Source organism: Pistacia vera, unplaced genomic scaffold (genome assembly GCF_008641045.1).
Source record: "Pistacia vera cultivar Batoury unplaced genomic scaffold, PisVer_v2 Contig214, whole genome shotgun sequence".
Lineage (NCBI taxonomy): Eukaryota > Viridiplantae > Streptophyta > Magnoliopsida > Sapindales > Anacardiaceae > Pistacia > Pistacia vera.
Genome location: NW_022196018.1, coordinates 2,004,738 through 2,026,818, shown reverse-complemented (window position 1 = coordinate 2,026,818; position 22,081 = coordinate 2,004,738). Strand labels below are relative to the sequence as shown.

The 22,081-nt window shown below is 35.8% G+C and overlaps 1 protein-coding gene and 1 pseudogene across 1 annotated transcript; one reads left to right on the top strand and one right to left on the bottom strand.

Annotated features, from left to right (window-relative positions):
- Nucleotides 1-418: 418 nt before the first annotated feature.
- Nucleotides 419-2,048, bottom strand: LOC116129836 (annotated as a pseudogene).
- Nucleotides 2,049-19,455: 17,407 nt separating this feature from the next.
- On the top strand, nucleotides 19,456-20,247 carry LOC116129835 (uncharacterized mitochondrial protein AtMg00810-like). Its single transcript, XM_031415565.1, has 2 exons — nucleotides 19,456-19,527; nucleotides 19,861-20,247. Exons 1-2 carry the CDS (start codon nucleotides 19,456-19,458, stop codon nucleotides 20,245-20,247), a joined length of 459 nt encoding a protein of 152 aa, XP_031271425.1.
- Nucleotides 20,248-22,081: the final 1,834 nt, after the last annotated feature.

Below are 22,081 nucleotides of genomic sequence, written 5' to 3'. Positions count from 1 at the left end.
AAAATAGGGATGGTTCACGGACTCATCATGGATAAGTGTAATTAAATGTACTTTAACTCCAAGGGGTTAGTCTAGCAGTAAGAAGATTTGTTTTTCTGATTAATTTCTTGAGTTCGCATATTGAGACCACTTATCATATTTATGATTACTTGGTATTTAGATTTGTCAGATGTTCAAAATGGATCACAAGATTAACCAAGGCGTACGCAAGTTGACCCGGACACTCCGGTTAAATTTCAGCTAATTTATAGTTTACACATTAAGATTGTTTACCTAAAAGAGTCGGCAGGGTTAATAACATAAATTACGGTAATTAATAAAATAGATAATGAGTGGATTAGCACATGCATGGTGGTGGAGATTTAGATTATGAAAGGGTGAAATGTCAAAGTGAAAAAGGAAAAATGACATATCATAATCATATATTCAAAAACAAAGAAGGGAGATCATAGAATTCTGCCGAGTAGGACAAGCTTCGAGTTATTGTCACAGATCTTCCATAAAGATGCAACCTCATTTCTTGCCAGAGTACCCCAATTTTCACAATCACCAAGAAAGTCCAATAGCTTCCCATAAACGAGTCGTAATTCATCACAAAGAAAAGGAACTGGAGGCTTGATCAATCCTTTCCAGCTGAATTAGTGCTAGAATCTCAAACATCTCATCTAGTGTACCAATCCCGCCAGGGAGAGCGACTACTGCAGTTTAACGGAGCTACTATTCTAACTGCAGCATCCACCATGCCATGCTTTCTTGCAGAGAAAAACCTACATTTTTTATTGAGTACATACAACTTAGAAACCTGTGAGACATGTCGGTAAAATTTGCAGCAATAGTATATTACCTGCAAGTCAGTATGATTCTGAAGGTAGGTAGGGATGAAATTTAGAGGCTGTCCATTCACCTGCTTCTTTATCTATTTTAAGTCCACCAACTGGCTTCCTGCTTGCATAGCACCTTTGGTCACAGCATCCATGAGCCCAGGACCAACCCGGACCACGTGGTGCAGTCCAGGAGGTTAGAATCTGCTCGGCTACAATGGCAGTCAAAAATTAAAGTAAGCAATGGGGAAATACTCAGACATCAGGACAATTTTATTCAATAATGCACCTTATGTTGTTCGCCATGCATCCCAACACATACAATTAACAAAATATTGATTTGAAAGTAAATTGAGAAAATGATAATATGAGATATCTTGCCTCTCTACTCAACTCCAGAGCTTGCACATGATGTGGATGATCAGGTCCCATCCTTGAAGAACCCAAGTCACAAAACTCCCCTCCCTAGTCGGTGTATGAGTTCATAGCATTGTTCTATCTCTTTTCTGACCTTTCAAACAGTAAACCCAATTTAGGAAATAGCTCCCCGTTATTGACACTGTGATGCACGACATATTCGTAAAATCGACTAACAAGAAAGCAACGGCAAAAGATGGCACCTAAATGTGGAAAACCAGCAAAATGAATCTTCAAGAGGTTTTTTCCTCTCCCATTAAGAAAGCAAAAGGGAACAAGATGCTAAATGCGAATTCCAACAGCATGCCATATTCAATCCTTTTGAGGTCTTGTAAATCAGATCAAAACTAAATACTACAAACGCAAAGGCAAACGTAAATCAACAAATCGTTCTTATTAAATAGTCCGGCTTCAATATTTATCTTTTACACAGCTCAATATGACTTCTCCAATCGTTCAATAAACTGTTAGCTTCCACTTCTACAGCGCAACTGGCAATTCAAATCTTATGAATCAACACTTATCATATAACAAACTCCAAAACGTCGAAGCTTGAGAGGAAAGAATATGAAAAATTAGAAACTTTAGAGAAACTAAGAACTGGTTTACCTCAAGAGGCTTGTTCTCTCTTCAAAGTCAACCACCTCACTCTTACAGAGCAAAGCAGAAGCTCTTCCTGGGCAAGATTAAACTTTGAAAAATTTAACATGAACCTCTCTTTCCCACTAAAGTTTCAAACTTTATAGGCTTGTGACAAGAATTCTTGAACAAAACATGAGAACCAAATGAACCCACCAAAGAAAACCCCATTTCAGACATTCAAATAGTAAAATACTGTTCTTGTTTTAGTCAATTGGTTGTTTCTAGTAAGGGTTTATGTCTGAAATTTGCAAATATGGAACATCTGAAAACTTTTATGAGATTTTTGCAGAGATAAGGAATTGGGTTCCAATTTGGACAGAATTTTATGCTGTTTCCAGCCACAAAAGTTAGAGAGAAAAATTTTTAAATGATCAAATATATTTAGGGAGTCAAGATTCCAATTGAAATTTGAATGTCATTTTTATAAATTAGCCGGTAATATATAATAAACTCTAATTGAGATCATTGTGCAGGGTTTTAATATATTATTTTTATTCTTAATTTATAACATATAGCATATATCCTCATTAATATTATCATTTTTTTTTTAAATGTACAGTTTTTATACTTCCGGTTAGGTTCTAAGCCTATGTGAGATTGATGATGATAGTTGCTTTATCTTACTTTTCAGTTTTCATTAATATAATTGGATAAGTAATTGTACCAGTTACATTTTGGGATACTATTGATGAATTTGAGAGAAGTAAAAATAAATTATTCTTCATTGATGAACTCTTGAAAATACATGAATATATATACAGGTGTTCTGTAACTAACAACAAACTGGAAACAAACTTTCTAAATGTAACTAACTCTTGCCAACTTATTCAACATTGGAGGGTGTTACAATATGAGCAGGAGTGGCAAAAGGAGCAAACAAAGTTGCTGAAGAATGCCAGAATAGAGAGAAAAGTAGTATATTTCTTGTGTATTGAGCTTACATGATTGAGTAATTTATACAGAAAATGTAAAGCTTACAAGGGATGTAATCAGAGTTATAAAGACAGAATATTTGACAGTAAAGGATTTCCTGATGTTGCTCCTGGAAATCATGTCAATTTGCTTGATTCCAGGTTGCTTAATTCTAGCAATCTTCCTTCCATATTTGCATGATTTACTTCACATTCCATCACTCCCCCTCAAGTTGGTGGTTTGTAGATGTCAAAACTCCAAGCTTGTGAAGCAAATATGAATGTTGTCGACTACACAATGGTTTTGTAAAAATGTCTGCTGGTTGCTCTGATGTTCGAATATGCTTTGTCTTGATTACCCCTTCTTGAATTTGTCTCGAATGAAGTGACAATCAATTTCAATGTGCTTTGTCCTCTCATGGAATACAGGATTTGCCGCTATGTCATTTGCAGCTTTTGTCACCGTGTAAGATGACAGGTACTTATTTGTATCCCCAAATCTTTAGTAACCCAGAATCCGACAATCTCACATGTAGTTTTTGCCATAGCTCTGTATTCGGCTTCTGCTGAAGATAGTGATACCGTCGACTGCCTCTTTGTCTTCCAAGAGATCAAGGATCCCCAAGCTTTATACAGTAACCAGTGAGAGATTTTTGTCATGGGACCGTTCCCCAATCTGAGTCCAAAAGGCTGTTATGTCCAAATTCTTGTCTCTTGGTAGAAGAAGTCCTAAACCTGGGCAACCTTTCAGATATTTTAGTACCTTAGTTGCTGCCTCCATATGGGATTCTTGGGTCATGCATGAATTGGCTTAGGATGTGAACGGCATAACTTATGTCTGGTCGTGTCATGGTGAGAGATATTAGCCTTCCCACGAGTCTTTGATAGATGGTGGGATCCTTCAATGGGGGATCTCTTTGATGATGACATTTCTTTATCATATTGTTGGCTTTGAGTTTAGTGTTCTGTTCCACTGGAATCATGCTTGGTTTACATGCAGATAATCCGAAATCTGATACTAGCTCAAGAACATATTTTCTCTGACTGAGGGATAGCGGCGGGGGATCTTGCAATCTCAATTCCAAGAATACTTAGGTTCTCCTAGATCTTTTATGCGGAAATGTCTTTGAGGTGTTCTTTTAAGGCTTGAATGGCATGTGCATCATTCCCTGTGTAAGAATGTCATCCACATAAAGATAAGGCAAAAACGAAGTACTTTATGCCATGTGAAGGAGCGTAGTCATTTCTGGATTGAACAAAGCCAATGTCGTTAAGAGCTTCTGTGATTTTAGCATTCCATTGGCGAGATGCTTGCTTAGACCATAGAGGGACTTTCGCAGTCGACATACATTATTCTTCCCCTGGCGGCGAAGGCCCGAGGGAGATCCATATAAATCTCCTCATGAAGATCACCATGGAGAAAGCATTGTGCACATCCATTTGGTGGAGAGACCAATCACGAAACAGCAGCAACAGATAGAAAAGCTCGAACAGTAACATGTTTAGCAATGGGAGAAAAAGTTTCTTGGTAGTCAAACCCTTCCCGTTGAGTGAACCCTTTGGCAACCAAACGAGCTTTATAGCATTCAATGGACCCATCAGCCTGATGTTTGATCTTATACACCCACTTGCATCCAATAGGTTTCTGATGAGGGGGTCTAGGTACAATGTCCCAAGTATGATTTTGTGCTAGAGCATGGAGTTCATCGGCCATGGCTTGCCTCCACTGTGCATGAGGAACAGCATCGGAATAGCAAGATGGTTCTTGTTCTGCGGAGATTTGACTGATACAGATCCTGTGGGCGGAAGAAAGACAGTCATAATTGACATAGTTGGTAGTAGGGTAAAGAGTACCTGAGGTAGTTTGAACAGTATGGCAGTCATAATCGGCAGTCCAAATGGGTGGTCGGGTGGACCGTGTGGAACGGCGGGGGGCCGGCTCTGAATCATCAGGGAAATTGATAGGAATAGCAAGGGAAGAGTCTTCTAAGGAAGAAGATTCTTTGGTAGGATCTGTAGGAACACCAGTAGGGTCAGCTGTGGTTGGAGAAGTACCTAGATCTGCTGTAGGTGGTATCATAAAATATGTGCCAGAATGAGATGGGTGATCTTCCAGAAAAATTGATGTCTGTTGGGGAGGAATGGTGGACTGAGCAGTAGTGTCCATAAAAGGGAATGAAGCTTCATGAAAAATTACATCTCTAGAAATCAGAAATTTGTTTCTTGTCTGATCATATAATCGATACCCCTTCTGATGCATATGATATCCCATGAAGACACAGCGAGTGGCCCGAGCACCAAACTTGTCATGAGCCCCAAGATTAGTAGCATAACACAAACAACCAAACACTTTGAGATGGCTAATATCCTGGTGTTTCCCAAAAAGAAGTTCATAGGGTGTCTTACCATTAAGAACTCTGGTAGGCATCCGATTGATCAGGTAAGTTGCTGTGACCACACATTCGCCCCAAAAGGTGACTGGTATGTTGGCTTGGTGTTTAAGAGCTCTTGCAACTTCTAAGAGGTGTCGATGTTTTCGTTCAACTATCCCATTCTGTTGGGGTGTGTAGACACAAGAACTTTCATGGATAATGCCTAAAGAGGAAAAATACGAAGAACAATGGTGATTAAAGAAATCACGGGCATTATCCGTTCGTATTCGTTGAATGGATAAATTGAATTGTGTTTTGATCATGGAAACGTATGCCTGAATTTTGGAAAGGGTTTGGGTTTTAGAGTGCATGAGATAAACCCATGTCCCTCGGGAGAATTCATCAACTATGGTGAGAAAGAATCGAGAGCCATCATGGTTCGGGGTGTGATATGGTCCCCAAATATCCATATGAACAAGGGAAAAAAGATGGGTAGTGGTTGATGTGCTGTGTGGAAAAATGGTACGAGATTGCTTCGCAAGAGGACAAATCAGACAATGGGGTTGTGGAACAGAAGCACTATGACCCAATCTTTGGTGCAAAATCAAGGAACCTTTATTAAAATTTGTATTACAATCAGAGAATTTATTTTGAGTAATACAAGACAAAAGGTTTTGAGATTTTTCCGCGGATTTAGTGATCCAATAGTAAAGGCTGTTTTGGACTTTACCCGAGCCCATCAGTTTCCCAATCAAAGGGTCCTGAAATTCACATTTGTTAGGAAAAAATTTTAAATGGCAATTGTTATCTTGACAGATTTTTGAAACAGAGATAAGGTTAAATCTAAAGGCTGGGACAAATAAAACATTATGGAGAACTAAGGTTTTGGTAATCTGAACGGTCCCTACTTGGGTAGCGGGAGCCATGGTTCCATTCGGCATACGAACAGATGTGTAGGATTTTGTGGGCATATGAGTGAAATATTTTGAGTTGCAAATGATGTGGTCACTTGCCCCTGAATCAATTATCCAGATATCATCTTTAATTAAATTGAGACAACAAGATGTACCTGCATAGGATGCTGTATTAGCCCGGGGAAGCTGACTGATCATCTGTATTATTTGCTGATATTGCTCAGGACTGAATGTGGGTACTGAATTCTCAAGGGTATTTGTTTGGTTGACAGTGGTTCCAGATTTATGATTGGATGGGCGTCCATGCAGCTTCCAGCAAGTATCACGAGTGTGATTCCTTCGTTTGCAATAATCACAATAACGTGTACTCCGTCCAAGCTTATTTGGACTTGGTCCATGTGACCCACTTGTTGGATATGGCCCATTGGAATTAAAAGTAGCTGGCCCATTAGAATTAGAGAAACTTGGCCCATGTGATGGAATAAATGAATTTGGCTTGAAATAATTTGACCCGTTGGATGGTAAAATTGAACTTGTGCCATTGATATTAGTCTTTGCCCCATATAATACTTTTGACTCATTCTTTCCCAGATCTGAAAATTCTTGTGCGTCACCATTACCACTTTCACTTTGCACTCCCTCATGGATCCCTTTCTGTGTGACATTGAAAACAGCAATGTTGCCGGTGTGGGAGCCATCGTGTGAGTTGATACGTTGGCTCTCATCTTGCACTGCCAACTGGTAAGTGCGACGGAGCGTCGGTGCCGGCGTGGTGGCAAGCATCTGTGTTCTGAAAGGCAGAAAACTATCATTTAAACCCATTAAAAAGTGGATCAATCGATCCTGATCTTTTACCCTTTTAATTTGTTGAATCATGGTTGGCGGCCCCTCAAGTGGTTCAGCGACAGCGTCCAATTCATTCCAGATTGCTGATAGTCGGTTGAAATAGGATGTCACCGGTAAGTTGTGTTGTTTTATTTCGGCAAGGGACTGCCGCAAGGTGAACATTTTTGCCAAATCAAGTTGACCATACATTTCCCGTATATTTGCCCACATCTCTTGGGCATTCTCTGTCTGTGGTAGTCCAGCGGCAATCTCCTGGGTCAGGGAGTTGCTGATCCATGCTCGGACGAGGGTGTTGCAACGTTTCCAATGTTTGAGGAGGTGAGATTCAACTGGTGGGGGAAGGGTTCCATCGATGAACCCTTCCTTGTCTTTTGTGATCAATGACCACCGAAAGTCACGAGCCCAAGTGGCATAATTATTTGATCCGGTGAGTGGTTGCTTAACAAGGACCAATTCGGCGCCGTCGGACGCCGGTGAGTAGAGAGGGTCGCCAGGTTCTGGTCTATTGGAGTTGTTTTGGACAATTTGGAATATTGGGTTGGATGTCTGACCCATGAACTCGAATGGGTTTCTGCAAAAATGGGTTTGGGTTTGGTCAGATTTTGGATCCTGATTTTGGTTTTGGTTTTCTGCTGATTGGTTGGATGATGGTGGGGTTGTGAGTTGCGGGTTGGAGTTTGAATCCATGAGGGAAGTAGTTTGGTTTGGTTGAAAAAAAAATACTGATAACTTTGTGTTAAAAATAAAAGAAAACTAACCCAAGTGCCTTGTTTGCAGGTTCTGGAAATCTGGCGAGGAAGGATTTGCTGGGAAGAAGGATGCTCAATCCAAAGGCCTTGATTCACTGACTCTGAAATTCTTGGCTTGAGAGGGCTTGCTGGGCGGAAGCACAATTAAGCAGGTTGCTCTGATACCATGTTACAATATGAGCAGGAGTGGCAAAAGGAGCAAACAAAGGTTGCTGAAGAATGCCAGAATAGAGAGAAAAAGTATGTATATTTCTTGTGTATTGAGCTTACATGATTGAGTCAATTTATACAGAAAATGTAAAGCTATACAAGGGATGTAATCAGAGTTATAAAGACAGAATATTTGACAGTAAAGGATTTCCTGATGTTGCTCCTGGAAATCATGTCAATTTGCTTGATTCCAGGTTGCTTAATTCTAGCAATCTTCCTTCCATATTTGCATGATTTACTTCCACATTCCATCAGATTCCACTGTACCATTTGCGTGGAATCTCTTATGGAATGGAACCATTTTGTTAAGTGCTATACTGCTGATGCTGTCATGCATGGTTTCAAAAGGAGATACTGAAGTGAACAGGGAAAATTGAGACGGTACCCCAACTTCTAATCTCTAAGTATTTGAATGCTCTGAAAATTTGTTATGAGAAACTGAACTTGGAAGCGGGAGTTTAGTCGATTTTCATACGGGGGTTGAGGAGTGGATTTGCGCTACCAACAAGCTCGATGAGATTGACCATACTGAGGGTGATTGGGTTTTGCTTGGTGGGATTTAAGGGCCCAGTTGAATAAATGGTAGAGGGAACATTCTTTTGGTCATGTACGCAAACTAGTACACTGAGTTTCTGTGTTGTGTTTTGAATGCATCAACATTCTTCTACCATAAACTGAATACCTCCTTGAAGAATTATAAAGGTTTCTTATTACAAGTGTGGTAATAACTGTTATAAGCACAGGATTGTGAAAGACCCATTGTCTATTTTCTATAGAACATCAAACTGTTGGTGGTAGTGATATTTTGCTGAAAAATGAACAAATGTTGTTGGTTGAAGATGCAAGTTTTTTGACACCAAGTTTGAAAAGTTGTTGTGCTAAAGCAGTTGGTGGAGCTGCTATTTTTGAAATGTTTATGTGATAGTTTTAGGTGAAGAATTAATATCTAGATGAGAATGATCACACAACTAATCAAAGTTATTTTGTAAATAAAAGTAATGAAAACCAAACAATGGAAAAAAAAAAAAAATTATTTTGCTTTGGTTAGTAAAAGTAATAGAGAAGTTAAAAAACAAAATAATGATTTTTTTCTTGCTCTCATTTGTATTATTCTTTTCATAAGAACTTTTGTGTTATGATACATGATAATTTTTTTCCTAAAGAAAGCTAGTTTATATATATTTATCTATTTTGAGGTCAAACCTTACTATCTCTGTCAGTGGCGGAGCCAGGATTTTTTTCCGGGGGGGCCTCCACGGCTCCGCCATTGTTTGTCAAACAACTAGTGAAAACTTTTAAAAAACAATCAAACCTTAAGCAAAAGAGTTTACAACAACCACAATTCATCAAAAATATTCCACACAAATTTAGAGGTCAATCGCAACTTTAATACAAGTAAAATACATAAAAGCTTACAAAGAGATGGATTAAAATCACCAGAGAAGCAGTCAAACTTCATGCTGTATAACTCCAAATCCAGATGTTAATATCAAAACTCAACCGTCTAGATTAAATATCCACACATCCTCTGCGTATTGACCAAAAAATCAAGTTAGAATGGTATATCTGAAGATTTGAATATATGAATATTGATTGTTTAAATATGAAAGCAAGTTAGAATAATATACCTGAAGATCTTCAATTTAACACGATTTTCCGCTTCGATATATTCTGAAAGTGTTCAATGATATCTTCATTTTCAATTGTAGCAAAAACTCCATTTTCAATGTAAACCACCAAGCAATTATTCATCCAGTCGTCTCCCATTCGATTACGCAAACTATTTTTCACAAGATTCATTGCAGAGAACACCCTTTTAACTGTTGCAGTAGCCACAGGCAAAACCAATGCTAATTTAATAAGCAAGAAAACTTTGTTGTAAGCAACATCCTTCTTAAACTCAACCTTTTTTTTAGCAAGGTCGACAATCACTTCGACATGAGTGAAATTGGCATTGGTGCTAACATCCTCATAATAGTTTTCAAGTTGATCATTGAGTAACCAAATATCGTGTTGAGGAAAATCGGCAGGATAGAATTTTGCAAATTCAAGCAATCTATCTTTGTTAAATGCAACAAAAGAGTTACTTGGATTAAGAGATGTCATACATTGAAGCAACCTCATATTTACTTCATCAAAATGATTATTGGGTTCTTCTTGAATGTTATCCAAAACTATATACATCAATTCCACCTTAAAATGACGTTTATTCGTAATTGGCGCAATCCCCCGTTTTGTCCTCCCAAATTTATCTTCCATATTCTCCAAGATTGGTATGTCATTATCTTTGCACAGATCAGAAGCTTCTTTTAACAATATGTCGAAGCAAGTGTCTTCATTTCTCATTTTATGCAATCGACGCTTCGAAATTTGTACAAATTGTATGACATTAAGAAGATCTTGATCTTTTCTTTGTAATGCTTGTGACAGTTCATTTGTGATTCCCAATACTCTTTTCATTAAGAATAATAAAAAGACGAATTCAAAATTCTCCATGATTTGTAATAAACTCATTGCTTGACTTTTGTTTTGCCAATCGTCTCTTTCAATCTCAATCACCCTAAGCATATCAACAACAGAAGAAAATAAATTTATGACACTATGAATTGTCCCTATGTGTGAACCCCAACGTGTATCTCCTGGTCGTTTAATAGTGCATTCTTGATTCAAACCTCGTCTCATATGAAGATCATTATTAGAAATCAAAGATATCACATTTTCATATTGTTTATCACGTAGAAGATCTCTGCACTTACAAGATGTTGCTATAGTGTTTGATAACATAGAAAGAGATTGAAAAAATTCACCCAATGCCGAATGGTTACTTACAACTTTGACTAGCACCAGTTGGAGTTGATGAGAGAAACAATGAATGTAGAAAGCTGATTTATTTTCTCTCAATATCAAAGTCTTCAAACCATTGAACTCACCTCTCATATTGCTTGCTCCATTGTAACCTTGTCCCCGTAAACTTGTCGAACTCAATCCATGCTTTACAAAAAAAGCATCTATTGCAATTTTCAAAGACTTTACAGAAGTATTATTAACATGCACAACCTTGATAAAACATTCAATAACACAACCTATTTTGTCCACATAGTGAAAAACAATAGCCATTTGTTCTTTCACTGCCACATCACGATATTCATCAACTAGTAAAGAGAACGGTTGTTTATCTCACAATTTCTGCAATAATTTTCTTGGTCGTCAAATGAACACAAACACTAGTTAATTCCCTTTGGATGTTCGGGGCCGTCATTTGATGGTTTTTCGAAGCATTTTCCAGCACAACTTTTTTTATGTCGTCATTATGATTGGATAGAAACTTTAATAATTCCATAAAGTTATCTTGATTTTCAGATTCAACCGACTCGTCATGACCACAAAATGCCAATCCTTGATGTAAAAGAAATCTAATGCAATCAATTGATGCATTCAAGCGAATGCGATAGTCCAATTTGGCTTTTTTTGATACACACGTAAGCAAGATTTACATCGATGTGTTGCCTTTGGTTTATCAAATCAATACACTTGGCAAGACATTGGTTATGAGTACTAGAATGATCTCCAACATGTTTTTTCACTTTCTCTTTATCTTTCCAATTATTACTTAGTCACAAAAACTTCACCACCTACTTGGTCACCATAACCAGTTTTGAAAAGATAACAATTTAACAAAAGATGTAATCTTTTGCCACACTATATTCCATCTAACTTAGACCTTCTTTGTACCACTCTAGTGTAAACCTACCATTTTTATCTCCGAAAAGAGTGAAAGGAAAGTTATGATCTTTAGGTTGGCAAGGACCTTTCAACAAGTATGCTCTTCGAACTTCCTCCTTTTGCTTGTTAGTACAACAAATTTTGTTAATTGGTATCCTCAATCCTGGATCAGTTTCAAGCTCATCTAAATTGAACATCTTGACCGAAAGTTGAGTTTCTTTTACTTGGTGTTGTTGTTGCTGATGTGGGCTTCTTCTTCTAATGAGATTTGATTAATCTCAATATCAGTAGAGTCTCCATTAACAATTTCTGCTGGAATTTTCTTTAATCTCTTGAAATAATTGGATATCATAGCTATCAAATAAAAAAAAGATAATATGATACATGTAAAGAAATACTGATGAAACTTTAATTAATAAAATTACAATGACTGACTTATCACGTTTTTAGATGTAACAATTAGATCTAATTAAAATATTATTTTAGCAATTAATTAATCATTTTATTGTGTTAATTTTCTTATATTTAAAATCATTTTAGTGAAATTTAAAAACTTATATAATTTGCTAATCAATTTTTTGACTTATTTAAATTATTGGCATAGATCAACTAGATTTAATTTAATTACTATTAGAGCATACTTAGTCAACTAATCACATTATAAAATAATAAAAATATCATTATTAATATATTAATGATTGGTGCAAATCAAGTTGTCCTCTAATTATATAAAAAATTAATTTTATAAATGTATTTGTGATATCTAAAGTCACAAATTAATAATAATGTTTTCAACCAATTACAAAATCAAATAAACACAAAACAAACTCACAAGATTCATACTTCTTTTCATCAGAATAACAAACCTCCATAAAAACAAATATGATTTAACCCTAAAATAAACTAAACTAAAATAAGTAATATACATATCTAAAACTGATAAAGCAAAAAATACTCTTCAAAAGTTGTAACTTCAACCGAGCTAGTAAGACAAAGAGAAAGAGAGGCGCACTCACTAAATAAAATGAGGGATACAAAAGTTGTGATCCTATGGAGATTGGCCGGCATATATATAATATATTTATAATAATGAAACTAGTGGGCCAGCATAGCCGCAATATTTATGATGGGTGAGCCTGGCAATGCTGCATTAACATATTATAGCAATTAGTTTGATTGTGGGCCATATATATTTGTACCTTTTTTTATATAAAAACAATTAATTATAAATATTTGCAATTTTTTTTTCAAAATCTGAGGCCTACCCTCAAGGATGCTGGATCCGCCCCTGATCTCTGTTTATAATGAAGTGAAAGATAAACAAAAGTATTCTGAAAAATAATAGAGTTCATCAATTCACATATGAACTAATTAATTTGCATGCCCATTGGGCCGGTTTGATGATAACAGATTTGAAGTTCACGTTGTAAAGAATTGGAAAAATAAAAATATGCAGTAAATAGCATGAAAATCAAGCTTCTACAAAACAAACACATAAAAGTAAATATAATAGGCAATAAAGCAAAAATATGGTCATCATACAAATGTCATACCTAATTAATCTCCAATCATTTTCACGATTGGTCCATATAGCTTGCAAAGCATTATCCTAGTACATGAACAACAGAGAATAAGTGACTAAATAAGCCAAAAAGCCAAAACTTCTTCAATTCTTTCAATTGCATCCAACAACATACAATTAAATTTGCAAGAGTAGTTTCAAAAGTGCATTCTTCTTGCAGCTCCATTAATAGATCAGTATTTGGCATCAAATCCCACATGCCTTGTAAACAAACCAGTCCATCAAAAAACTTAATACAATTTCTTCATTAAGCGCATAAAAGATGAAATCACAATGAATGTTCAAAATCAACAATAAAACAAAATATTCAGAAAGTCAGAAATATTAAGAATTACTAGCCTCAAAAGTATTGGAAATCTCACTGGGTCCATCCTAATGAAGAAATAAACAAATTAAAGCATCACTAAAACATATGATTTTCAAGGCTTCCTTTGAACATAAACTCATACACAAGTAACTTATGATCATCCTCACAACAATATCTGATCAATTTAACAAGATTTGGATGTCTAAGTTGGTTGAGGCATCTGCGAAAAACAATTAATTAATTAATTAATTGAAAAAACCACATTACAATGAAACGAAAGAGAGAAAGAAAGATATGCAAGCCGTTCACGGTGGCCCTAAAGGCCTTCCTTATTGAGAACCTTTATAGCGGTAGGGAGAGATTTGAGAAATATGTTAGGGTTAAGAGAGTGAGGAATTGGAGAGATTTAAAGGACGAGAATCATATGTTATAACGTTTAAGAAGATCAAGTAAGTTTTAGTTTTGGGATCAAAAGACAATTTTGCCCTCCAGCTTCCAGGTATTATTACCGTTGTAATGTTTTTTGAAATTTGAAAATGATCCAAAAGATTACATGGTGTTGGTGTTTTCTTTCAACTGTTTAATTCTTTTTCTATAATTTTCCATCTTTATATGACTTTATAATATTGAAAGTGTTACGATAATCACCGTCGAGTGTCTTTAAATTGAAAAATTCATAAATTTGTGTCCTTTTTTTTTTTGTCATTTCACAAAAACATTGTACCGTGATTAAAAATATTTCTATATATACGTGATTATAATTGCATCTTATACAGTTTTCCAATATGTTAATTCATTTTCAACTTTACAAATTCATAGTTACTATCATGTTGCCGTGCCTGGATTGAAATTATTAGTTATTGGATTAGACCTGATGCTTTGACAAACATAGTTTTAGTTATTGAAATTGTCAGATTTGATTTTTTTTAAATGCGCTTTCTTAAAGAGAGAGAGAGAGAGAGAGAGAGAAGAAACCCTCCACAATGGAATATGTTGCTTTAACAAAGATAATTAGTAATGTTGTCTGTGCTTGCTATTATTCTCCCTATATTGAACTGTCTTCAGAGAAACTTCCCCTGCAATAGGAATGCTCCACGCTATGAGCTACTATCTTTCTACTACGTAATTCTTTTCTATAATTTAATGTACTACCATTTTTCCTTTCTTTCTCTGTTGTTTCCTTTAATATAGATGTTGTGGTTTTACAAATTGTACTATTACTTATGCTCCAGTTTTAATAAATGGACCATGCTTATGAATTTAAACTTCTTCTGAATAAATTGTGTAAGCTGTTGTTTCCTTTAGCTAAAGTTAAACTTCTCGATTATATATTGGTATTGCACTTTGATGCTTTACATGTAAAGACCGTGCTTATGAATGTCAAAACAAGAATCACATATTGTGTAACCCACAAAGGCATATGGATCCTAGGGATAGCTTCAAGTAAACTAGATTAAAGAATCTGGTTCTCTATATGTCAAGTGAGTGAAAGTTAGGTTTAGTTTTACTCAAGTCATAATGTTATCAACCAATAAGCTTTGCTATATCCATAATACATAAGAGAACAATCATGAATTTTCCCACACCATGTTTCAAGCAGTACATTTACAGGATGAGTTATGCCATAGCGTAGCATTGCATTACGAATGACTTCCAAATCTTTCTCATTATCAAACTTAGCTGAATGTACTCCTACAATAGTGAACTGTACAAACGTAAAACACATATGAAACAATCATGTATTAGAACAAGGTTCAATAGTGAGACCAATCAACTCGTCAATCAGTCAAATAACTATCATTAGTAGATATGAATGTTAAGCAATATTTCATAGTACAAAGCCAAGTGTCATGCACTATTATCCAGCTAAATACGCTTTTGTTATTTGTTAAACTTGTGTAATAGTTAGCAACATTTAAAATTTAGAATTATATATAGAGGATGCATGTTATAATTATACACTCAATTTAATATGCCATGGAAGTTTATATCCAGAGAAGTTTGTCGTGTGAAAATGAATATAGCTCAACTTGCCAGTACAACATGGAAAACCAAACACTGATGGAAATAGTCAGAAAAATAGTATAAATGATTTTTCGTAATGGAAACTTTCCATGTACTCCCCTCCACCCAAGTCAATCAATCTTGCAATTTCATCTTTCATGGTTATATTGCCTCTCTCTCTCTCTCTCTCTTTCCCTCTCTAACCTGTTACATAACGTTAACTCACAAAACTGTTTGAGTAATTCACCAAAAGCATAACCCCAAAAAGGAGAGACTTCAAACAATTGAGAGATTCATATATAATAACTGAAGAGAATTTTACTGGCTTGTCTTTGTATTTTTTCTCCAAAAACTCCAAATCCGGTCGCACATGCACACAATTTATACAGAGTAAGTCCAAAAATCAAGCACGACCACTTTTCCTTTCAAATCCTATACAAAAGTTGAAGTAGTTCAGAACTAAAGCTATAAAAACAAGCAAATTTTCTGTATTTGACTCAATTAGATATGAAAAAGAATCATTGCCCTCACATAAATCTCATTGCTATATTAGGATACATAGTTTGAAAAACATGCAACCACTTTGGCTCCAAGCAAATTTAAGGGGAAGAAGTAATATGTTTGACAGCCTATAAACTCAATTATATTTATTTGGAAGGTTAATTAAATTCTATAAATTTGAGTTAAATCATTTACCCTGTGAAATTGAAGGGGAGCTATATTCAACCAATCAAGTTTCGTTGGAAATTCCAGTACAATGGAAGTAGTTTTCTTAAATTGACCAAAAAAAAAAAAAAATTTAAACAGATTAAACATCAAGGCACTCACAAAAAAAATAAAATTATTTGCAGAATGGCTTAACAAATTGAAGAGAAATTTAATATAACTTATTATATAAGGTGAAAGCTAGTCTTTTTACCTGTTTTCAACATCATAAATATAGTTCATAAATTGTTGGACTCGTGTTGATCGTGATGAGTCTCCTTCAATGATTCAAAGGAAGTAGACTAACATCCTATATTATGTTAAATTGCATTACCTATTTATACACTTCATAATTGGAACCATAATGAACATGGCAATACCGTCATTTGGTTTAAACAATGGCCAGTTGACTCCAAATAATCCATTCCAGATAGCTTTAGCAGATGCATATTGCATTGCCTGTGAAAACACAATAGTTTTATATTCACTAAAGCAGTTGGTGGAGCTGCTCATTTTAATGTAATGTACTTGCATTAGTTAAGTCTGAATTGTTAGAATTATGTTTGTAAAAATATCCACTGCAAATAGGTGTAACAATGGACAATTTGTGTATAAAACTTTCCCTGCTGTGTAAATGAATGGGTAATGAAAACTTTAGTAATAACCTTCTTCCTACAGTCTCTCTTTCTTCCTTAGCATTCTCTAGCAAATACCAACAAGTGGTATCACAGCTCACCATAATCTTCCAAGACCTGAAAACAAAATTCCTTAACAACACTCAACACCATTTGAAACCACCTTCATGGCATCAACTTTATCTTCACTTTTTCCACCTGTTTTCAATGGAGATCAGTTCCATGTATGGGTTTTTACGATGAAAACTTTCTTAAAAGGTCATGGTTTGTGGCAATACGTGGAAGAGGAAAAGTAACCACCTTAGTTGAGGGAAAATCTCACACTAAACCAAATTAGGATCCATGAAGAAGATGTGGCAAAAGCTCCAAGAGCCCTATCATGTATTCACTCTGTAGTTACATACCAAGTGTTTACTAGGATCATGGCTTGTGAAACTTCCAAATAAGCTTGGGACAAGCTTAAGGAGGAGTTTAGAGGAAATGACAAGACCAGAATATGCAAATCTTTAACTTGAAGAGAGAATTTGAAATTCTCAAAATTCAAGAAGCTGAGTTTGTCAAGGAATATGTAGATAGACTCATGAATGTTGTTAATAATATCAAGTTGCTTTGTGAAGTGTTGACAGACAATAAAATAGTTGAGAAAGTTCTTGTCAGTTTACTAGAGAGGTTTGAGGCAAAAATCTCTCAAAGACTCTAAAGACTTGTCTCAAATGACATTGGATGAGCTTGTCCATGCTTTGCAAGCTCAAGAGCAAAAAAGGTTATTAAGACAAGAAGATTCAAATGAAGAAGTCATGGTAGCAAGTCAAAAGGGAGCAACGTTCCAAGGTGGAAACAAGAGATATGCTGGAAAGAAAAAAGGGAAAGAAAAGGCCAATTACCAAGGAGGAAAGTATGGTGGAATAAAGACTTATCCTCCTTGTTCTCACTGTAAGAAGAAGAACCATGCCGAAAATCATTGTTGGTTCAGACTTGACATACAATGCAGGTTATGCAAACAATTTGGTCACATTGAAAAAGTCTGTAAAAACAAAGGGAACCAACAAAATTAGTAAGCAAATGCTATGGAGAACCAACAACAAACTCATGAATCTAAGCAACTATTTGTGGTTTCATGTTGTGTTGTTAGCACCTGTTCAGATGTGTGGCTGATTGATAGCGAATGCACCAATCATATGACACCTAACATCAACAATTTCCTAGACTTGGATCAAGCTTACCAGTCCAAGGTGAAAGTGGGAAATGGTGATCTTGTAGATGTCAAAGGCAAATGAGAGGTTTTTGTCCAAACCATAACAAGTACCAAACATAGAGTTGATGTCTCATATGTTCCTAAAATTTGTCAAAGCTTACTCAGTGTAGGACAAATGCTAGAGAAAAACTATTCTTTGCATTTTCAAGATTGATCATGTGTCATTTTGGAGTGTGATGGTAGTAAGCTAATGAGAGTTAGGATGCTGGGAAAGAGCTTTCCTATAAAGTGGGGGAAAACTGTTTTTCAAAATCACTTAGCTAGTGTAGATGAATTTGATTTATTGCACAAAAGATTTGGACACTTTCATTATAATGCTCTTAAGGAGCTTAAGCACAAAATCCTTGTCAAAAATCTGTCCGAAACAGAACAAAGGAAAGGTTTATGCAATACTTATCAGCTAGGCAAATTCAGCAAGCCACCATTTTTAGTAAACCAAGCATGGAGAGCAAGTGAAAGACTCTAGCTTATACACACGAATGTGTGTGACCTAATGCAAAATGCATCCTTGAGTGGAAGCAAGTACTTCATCTTGTTTATAGATGACTACTCTAGGATGACTTGGGTTTACTTTCTGAATCAGAAGAGTGAGGTTGTTGTCATGTTTAAAAGGCTCAAGTTGTTGGTTGAGAATTAAACTGGTTTGACAATTGAATCAGTTAGAAGTGATAATGGTACTAAATATACCTTTAATGAATTCGAAGAGGTATGTATGGGAGCTAAAATTATGCACCAATTCAGTAACCCTTACACCCCACAGCAGAATAGAGTTAGTGAGAGAAAGAATAGGACAATCATGGAGCTGGCCAAGTGTATGATGGTTTAGAAGAAGCTGCCAAAAGCCTTTTGGGCAGAAGTTATAAATGCTAGTATATACATCCTCAATAAACTCCTAGCCAAAGCTCTTGATAATCAAACACCATTTGAGGCTTGGTATGGAGTTAGCTGATGGTAGATCACTTGAAGGTGTTTGGTAGTGTATGCTACACTTATGTCCCAGCCAACAAAAGAAGTGAGCTGGATGAAAAGGTGGAAGTAGGCATCTTGATTGGTTACATCAATCAATCTAAAGCCTACATAATTTATAATCCAAATAACAAATAAATAATGATCAGTAGGGATGTCAGAGTTGATGAAATGGTTGTGTGGAACTGAGAGAGTCAATAGGTTGAGGTGGAATCAAGCTTGTAGCAAAGTAAAACTCCTGAAAATCAGAACAATGAGGGAGATTCAGATGCAGAAGATGAAACACCTTTTACAGGTATCAGGCCCTTGTCTAAAATATATGAAAGGTGTAGTGTAGCTGAATTAGAACCTATATGCTACATCGAGGATACAAAATCAAAGGTCTAGAAAGCTACAATGAAGGAGGAGTTGACCATGATAGAGAAAAATGGCACTTGGGGGCTGGTTGACAAACCTGCAAGCATGAAGGTGATACAAGTGAAGTGGATATTCAAAAGAAAATTGAATCTTGATGGGTTTGTGAACAAGTACAAAGTCTCACTTGTTATCAAAAGCTTTGTACAATAGTATGGAGTGGACTTTTCAGACACCTTTGCTCTAGTGGCAAGGCATGGTACCATTAGACTTCTTGCATTGGTAGCCTAGTTCAAGTGGAAAATCTTCTAACTTGATGTGAAATCTACTTTCCTTAATGGGTGGTTAGATGAAAAGGTATACATAGAGTGGTTTGAAGGACATGAAATCAAGGGAAAAGAAAACAAAGTATATCTGCTAAAGAAGACTTTGTATGGCTTAAAACAGGCTCCTAGAGCCTGGTATAGCAGGATTAATGAGTATTTATGTAGCCTGGATTATATTAGGAGCCCAAATGAGCACACTCTCCATGTAAGAAAGCAAAATGGTAAGATGATCATTGTTTCTCTTTATGCTAATGATCTGTTGGTAATTAGAAGTAATGCTAACCAACTAATGAAGTTAAAAAATGCAACACAAATGGAGTTTGATATGACAGACTTAGGAGAAATTAGTTATTTCCTTGGTGTGGAGGTACATCAAGCTCCAAATGGCATATTTGTGTGTCAAAGGAAGTATGCTTATGAAGTCTTAAAGAAATTCAGCATGGATAACTGCAAGCCATTGGATACTCCATTGGTTCAAAGCCAAAAGCTATGCAGAGAAGATAGATGAAGGTGTGTATACAAAGCTAATAGGTTGCTTGCTGTATCTAACAACAATAAGACGTGATCTCATGTACACCACCAGCCTGTTATCTAGATTCATGAATAAGCCTAGTGAGATATGCGTCAAGGCTACCAAAAGAGTGCTAAGGTATGTCAAAGGCACTATAGAACTTGGAATCTGGTTTAGAAGCTTTGAAAAGTTCAATTTAATAGGTTACTCAGATAGTGATTAGGCTAGCTCAGTTAATGACACAAGAAGCACTTCTAGATATGTATTCTTCTTGAATTTTGGAGCATTTAGTTGGTTATCCAAGAAACAAGAGACTATAGCTCAATCCACGATTGAAGTAGAGTGCATCTCTACTGTAGTTGCTGTGAATCGGGCAATCTGGTTAAGGAAGATTTTAGATGAATTAAAGTTGAAACAATGTAATCCTATAGTTATCCTTTGTGATAATAAATTAGCAGTGGCTATGGCCAAAAATCCAGTATTACATGGTTGAGCAAAGCACATAGAGATCAAATTTCATGTTGTGAGGGAAGTTGAACAAGATGGAGAAGTTGATCTGGTGCATTGCAAAAGTGAAGAGCAAATTGCAGACATCATAACTAAAGCTTTGAGCAAAACCAAGTTTGAAGAATTAAGACTTAAACCTGGTGTTTCCAACAAAAATATCAAGGAGTGTTGATGGTAGTGATATTTTACTGGAAAATGAAGAAATGTTGTTGGTTGAAGATGTAAGTTTTTTGACACTAAGTTTGAAAACCTGTTGTGCTAAAGCAGTTGGTGGAGCTGCTATTTTTGAAATGTTTATGTGATAGTTTAGGTGAATGCAACCAGTGATTAAGGCTCATTTTTAATGTAATGTACTTGCATTAGTTAAGTTTGAATGGTTAGGATTGTGTTTGTAAAAATATCCACTGCAAAGTAGGTGTAACAGTGGACAATTTGTGTATAAAACTTCCCCCATTGTGTAAATGAATGGGTAATGAAAACTTTAGTAATAACCTTCTCCCTACAGTCTCTCTTTCTTCCTTAGTATTCTCCAACAAATACCAACACAAACAAATTAAAAAGATTTTAGATTAGTGTTACTAAAGTATGATTAATTACAAAATAATTTGATTGTTAAAACTAATTTCAAATGTGTGTGTGTGTATTTTGTGTGTGTACCTTTCTGATTCTCATGATTTAAAAAAAGTTAAGCTCAACAAAACCTTGGAAAGTCATGACTAGGCCAAGCGATATTGCATCTCTCTTTGGCGCTTGGCTGTAGAGTGAAGATAAAAAGGCTCATGTAAACTTCCAGATTTAGCAATTAATACAACGCTTGAAATTACTAAGAAGTTTTTCTCTTAAATGGAATAGATATCTATCAGCAGACCAATTCTGGCATAATATTGTGGCAAAACACCCAAAAAGTGATTAGATGAAGCCTCTCCATCAACAGGGAGCATAATGGTGGCCCTGTTGGTAAAGTTATTCCAAGAATAAGAAAGCCAATATGCTAGTTTAATCCCATAGCATGACTACAAAACCCTGTAACTAAAACTGCTAAAATTATCCAAGTTATGAACTCCTGTCTTAATGGCTCACCATTAGGATTCTTCCTTAACATCCAAGAAACCACCAGATGGATGACCAAAATGTTAAGTAGGAGGGCAATAGTAATACCAAACCAAATTATTTGGAACAACTTCAATTTTTTATTGCTTAATCAAGGCATGCTAAGTGAAACCACCATTGCGACATTGTAGCATGTGGCAACCATGGAGAATGACAATGCCACTCATCTGAACTTGATGTTTATAATTCTAAGCTTGACAAGGAAGTAAGGTAT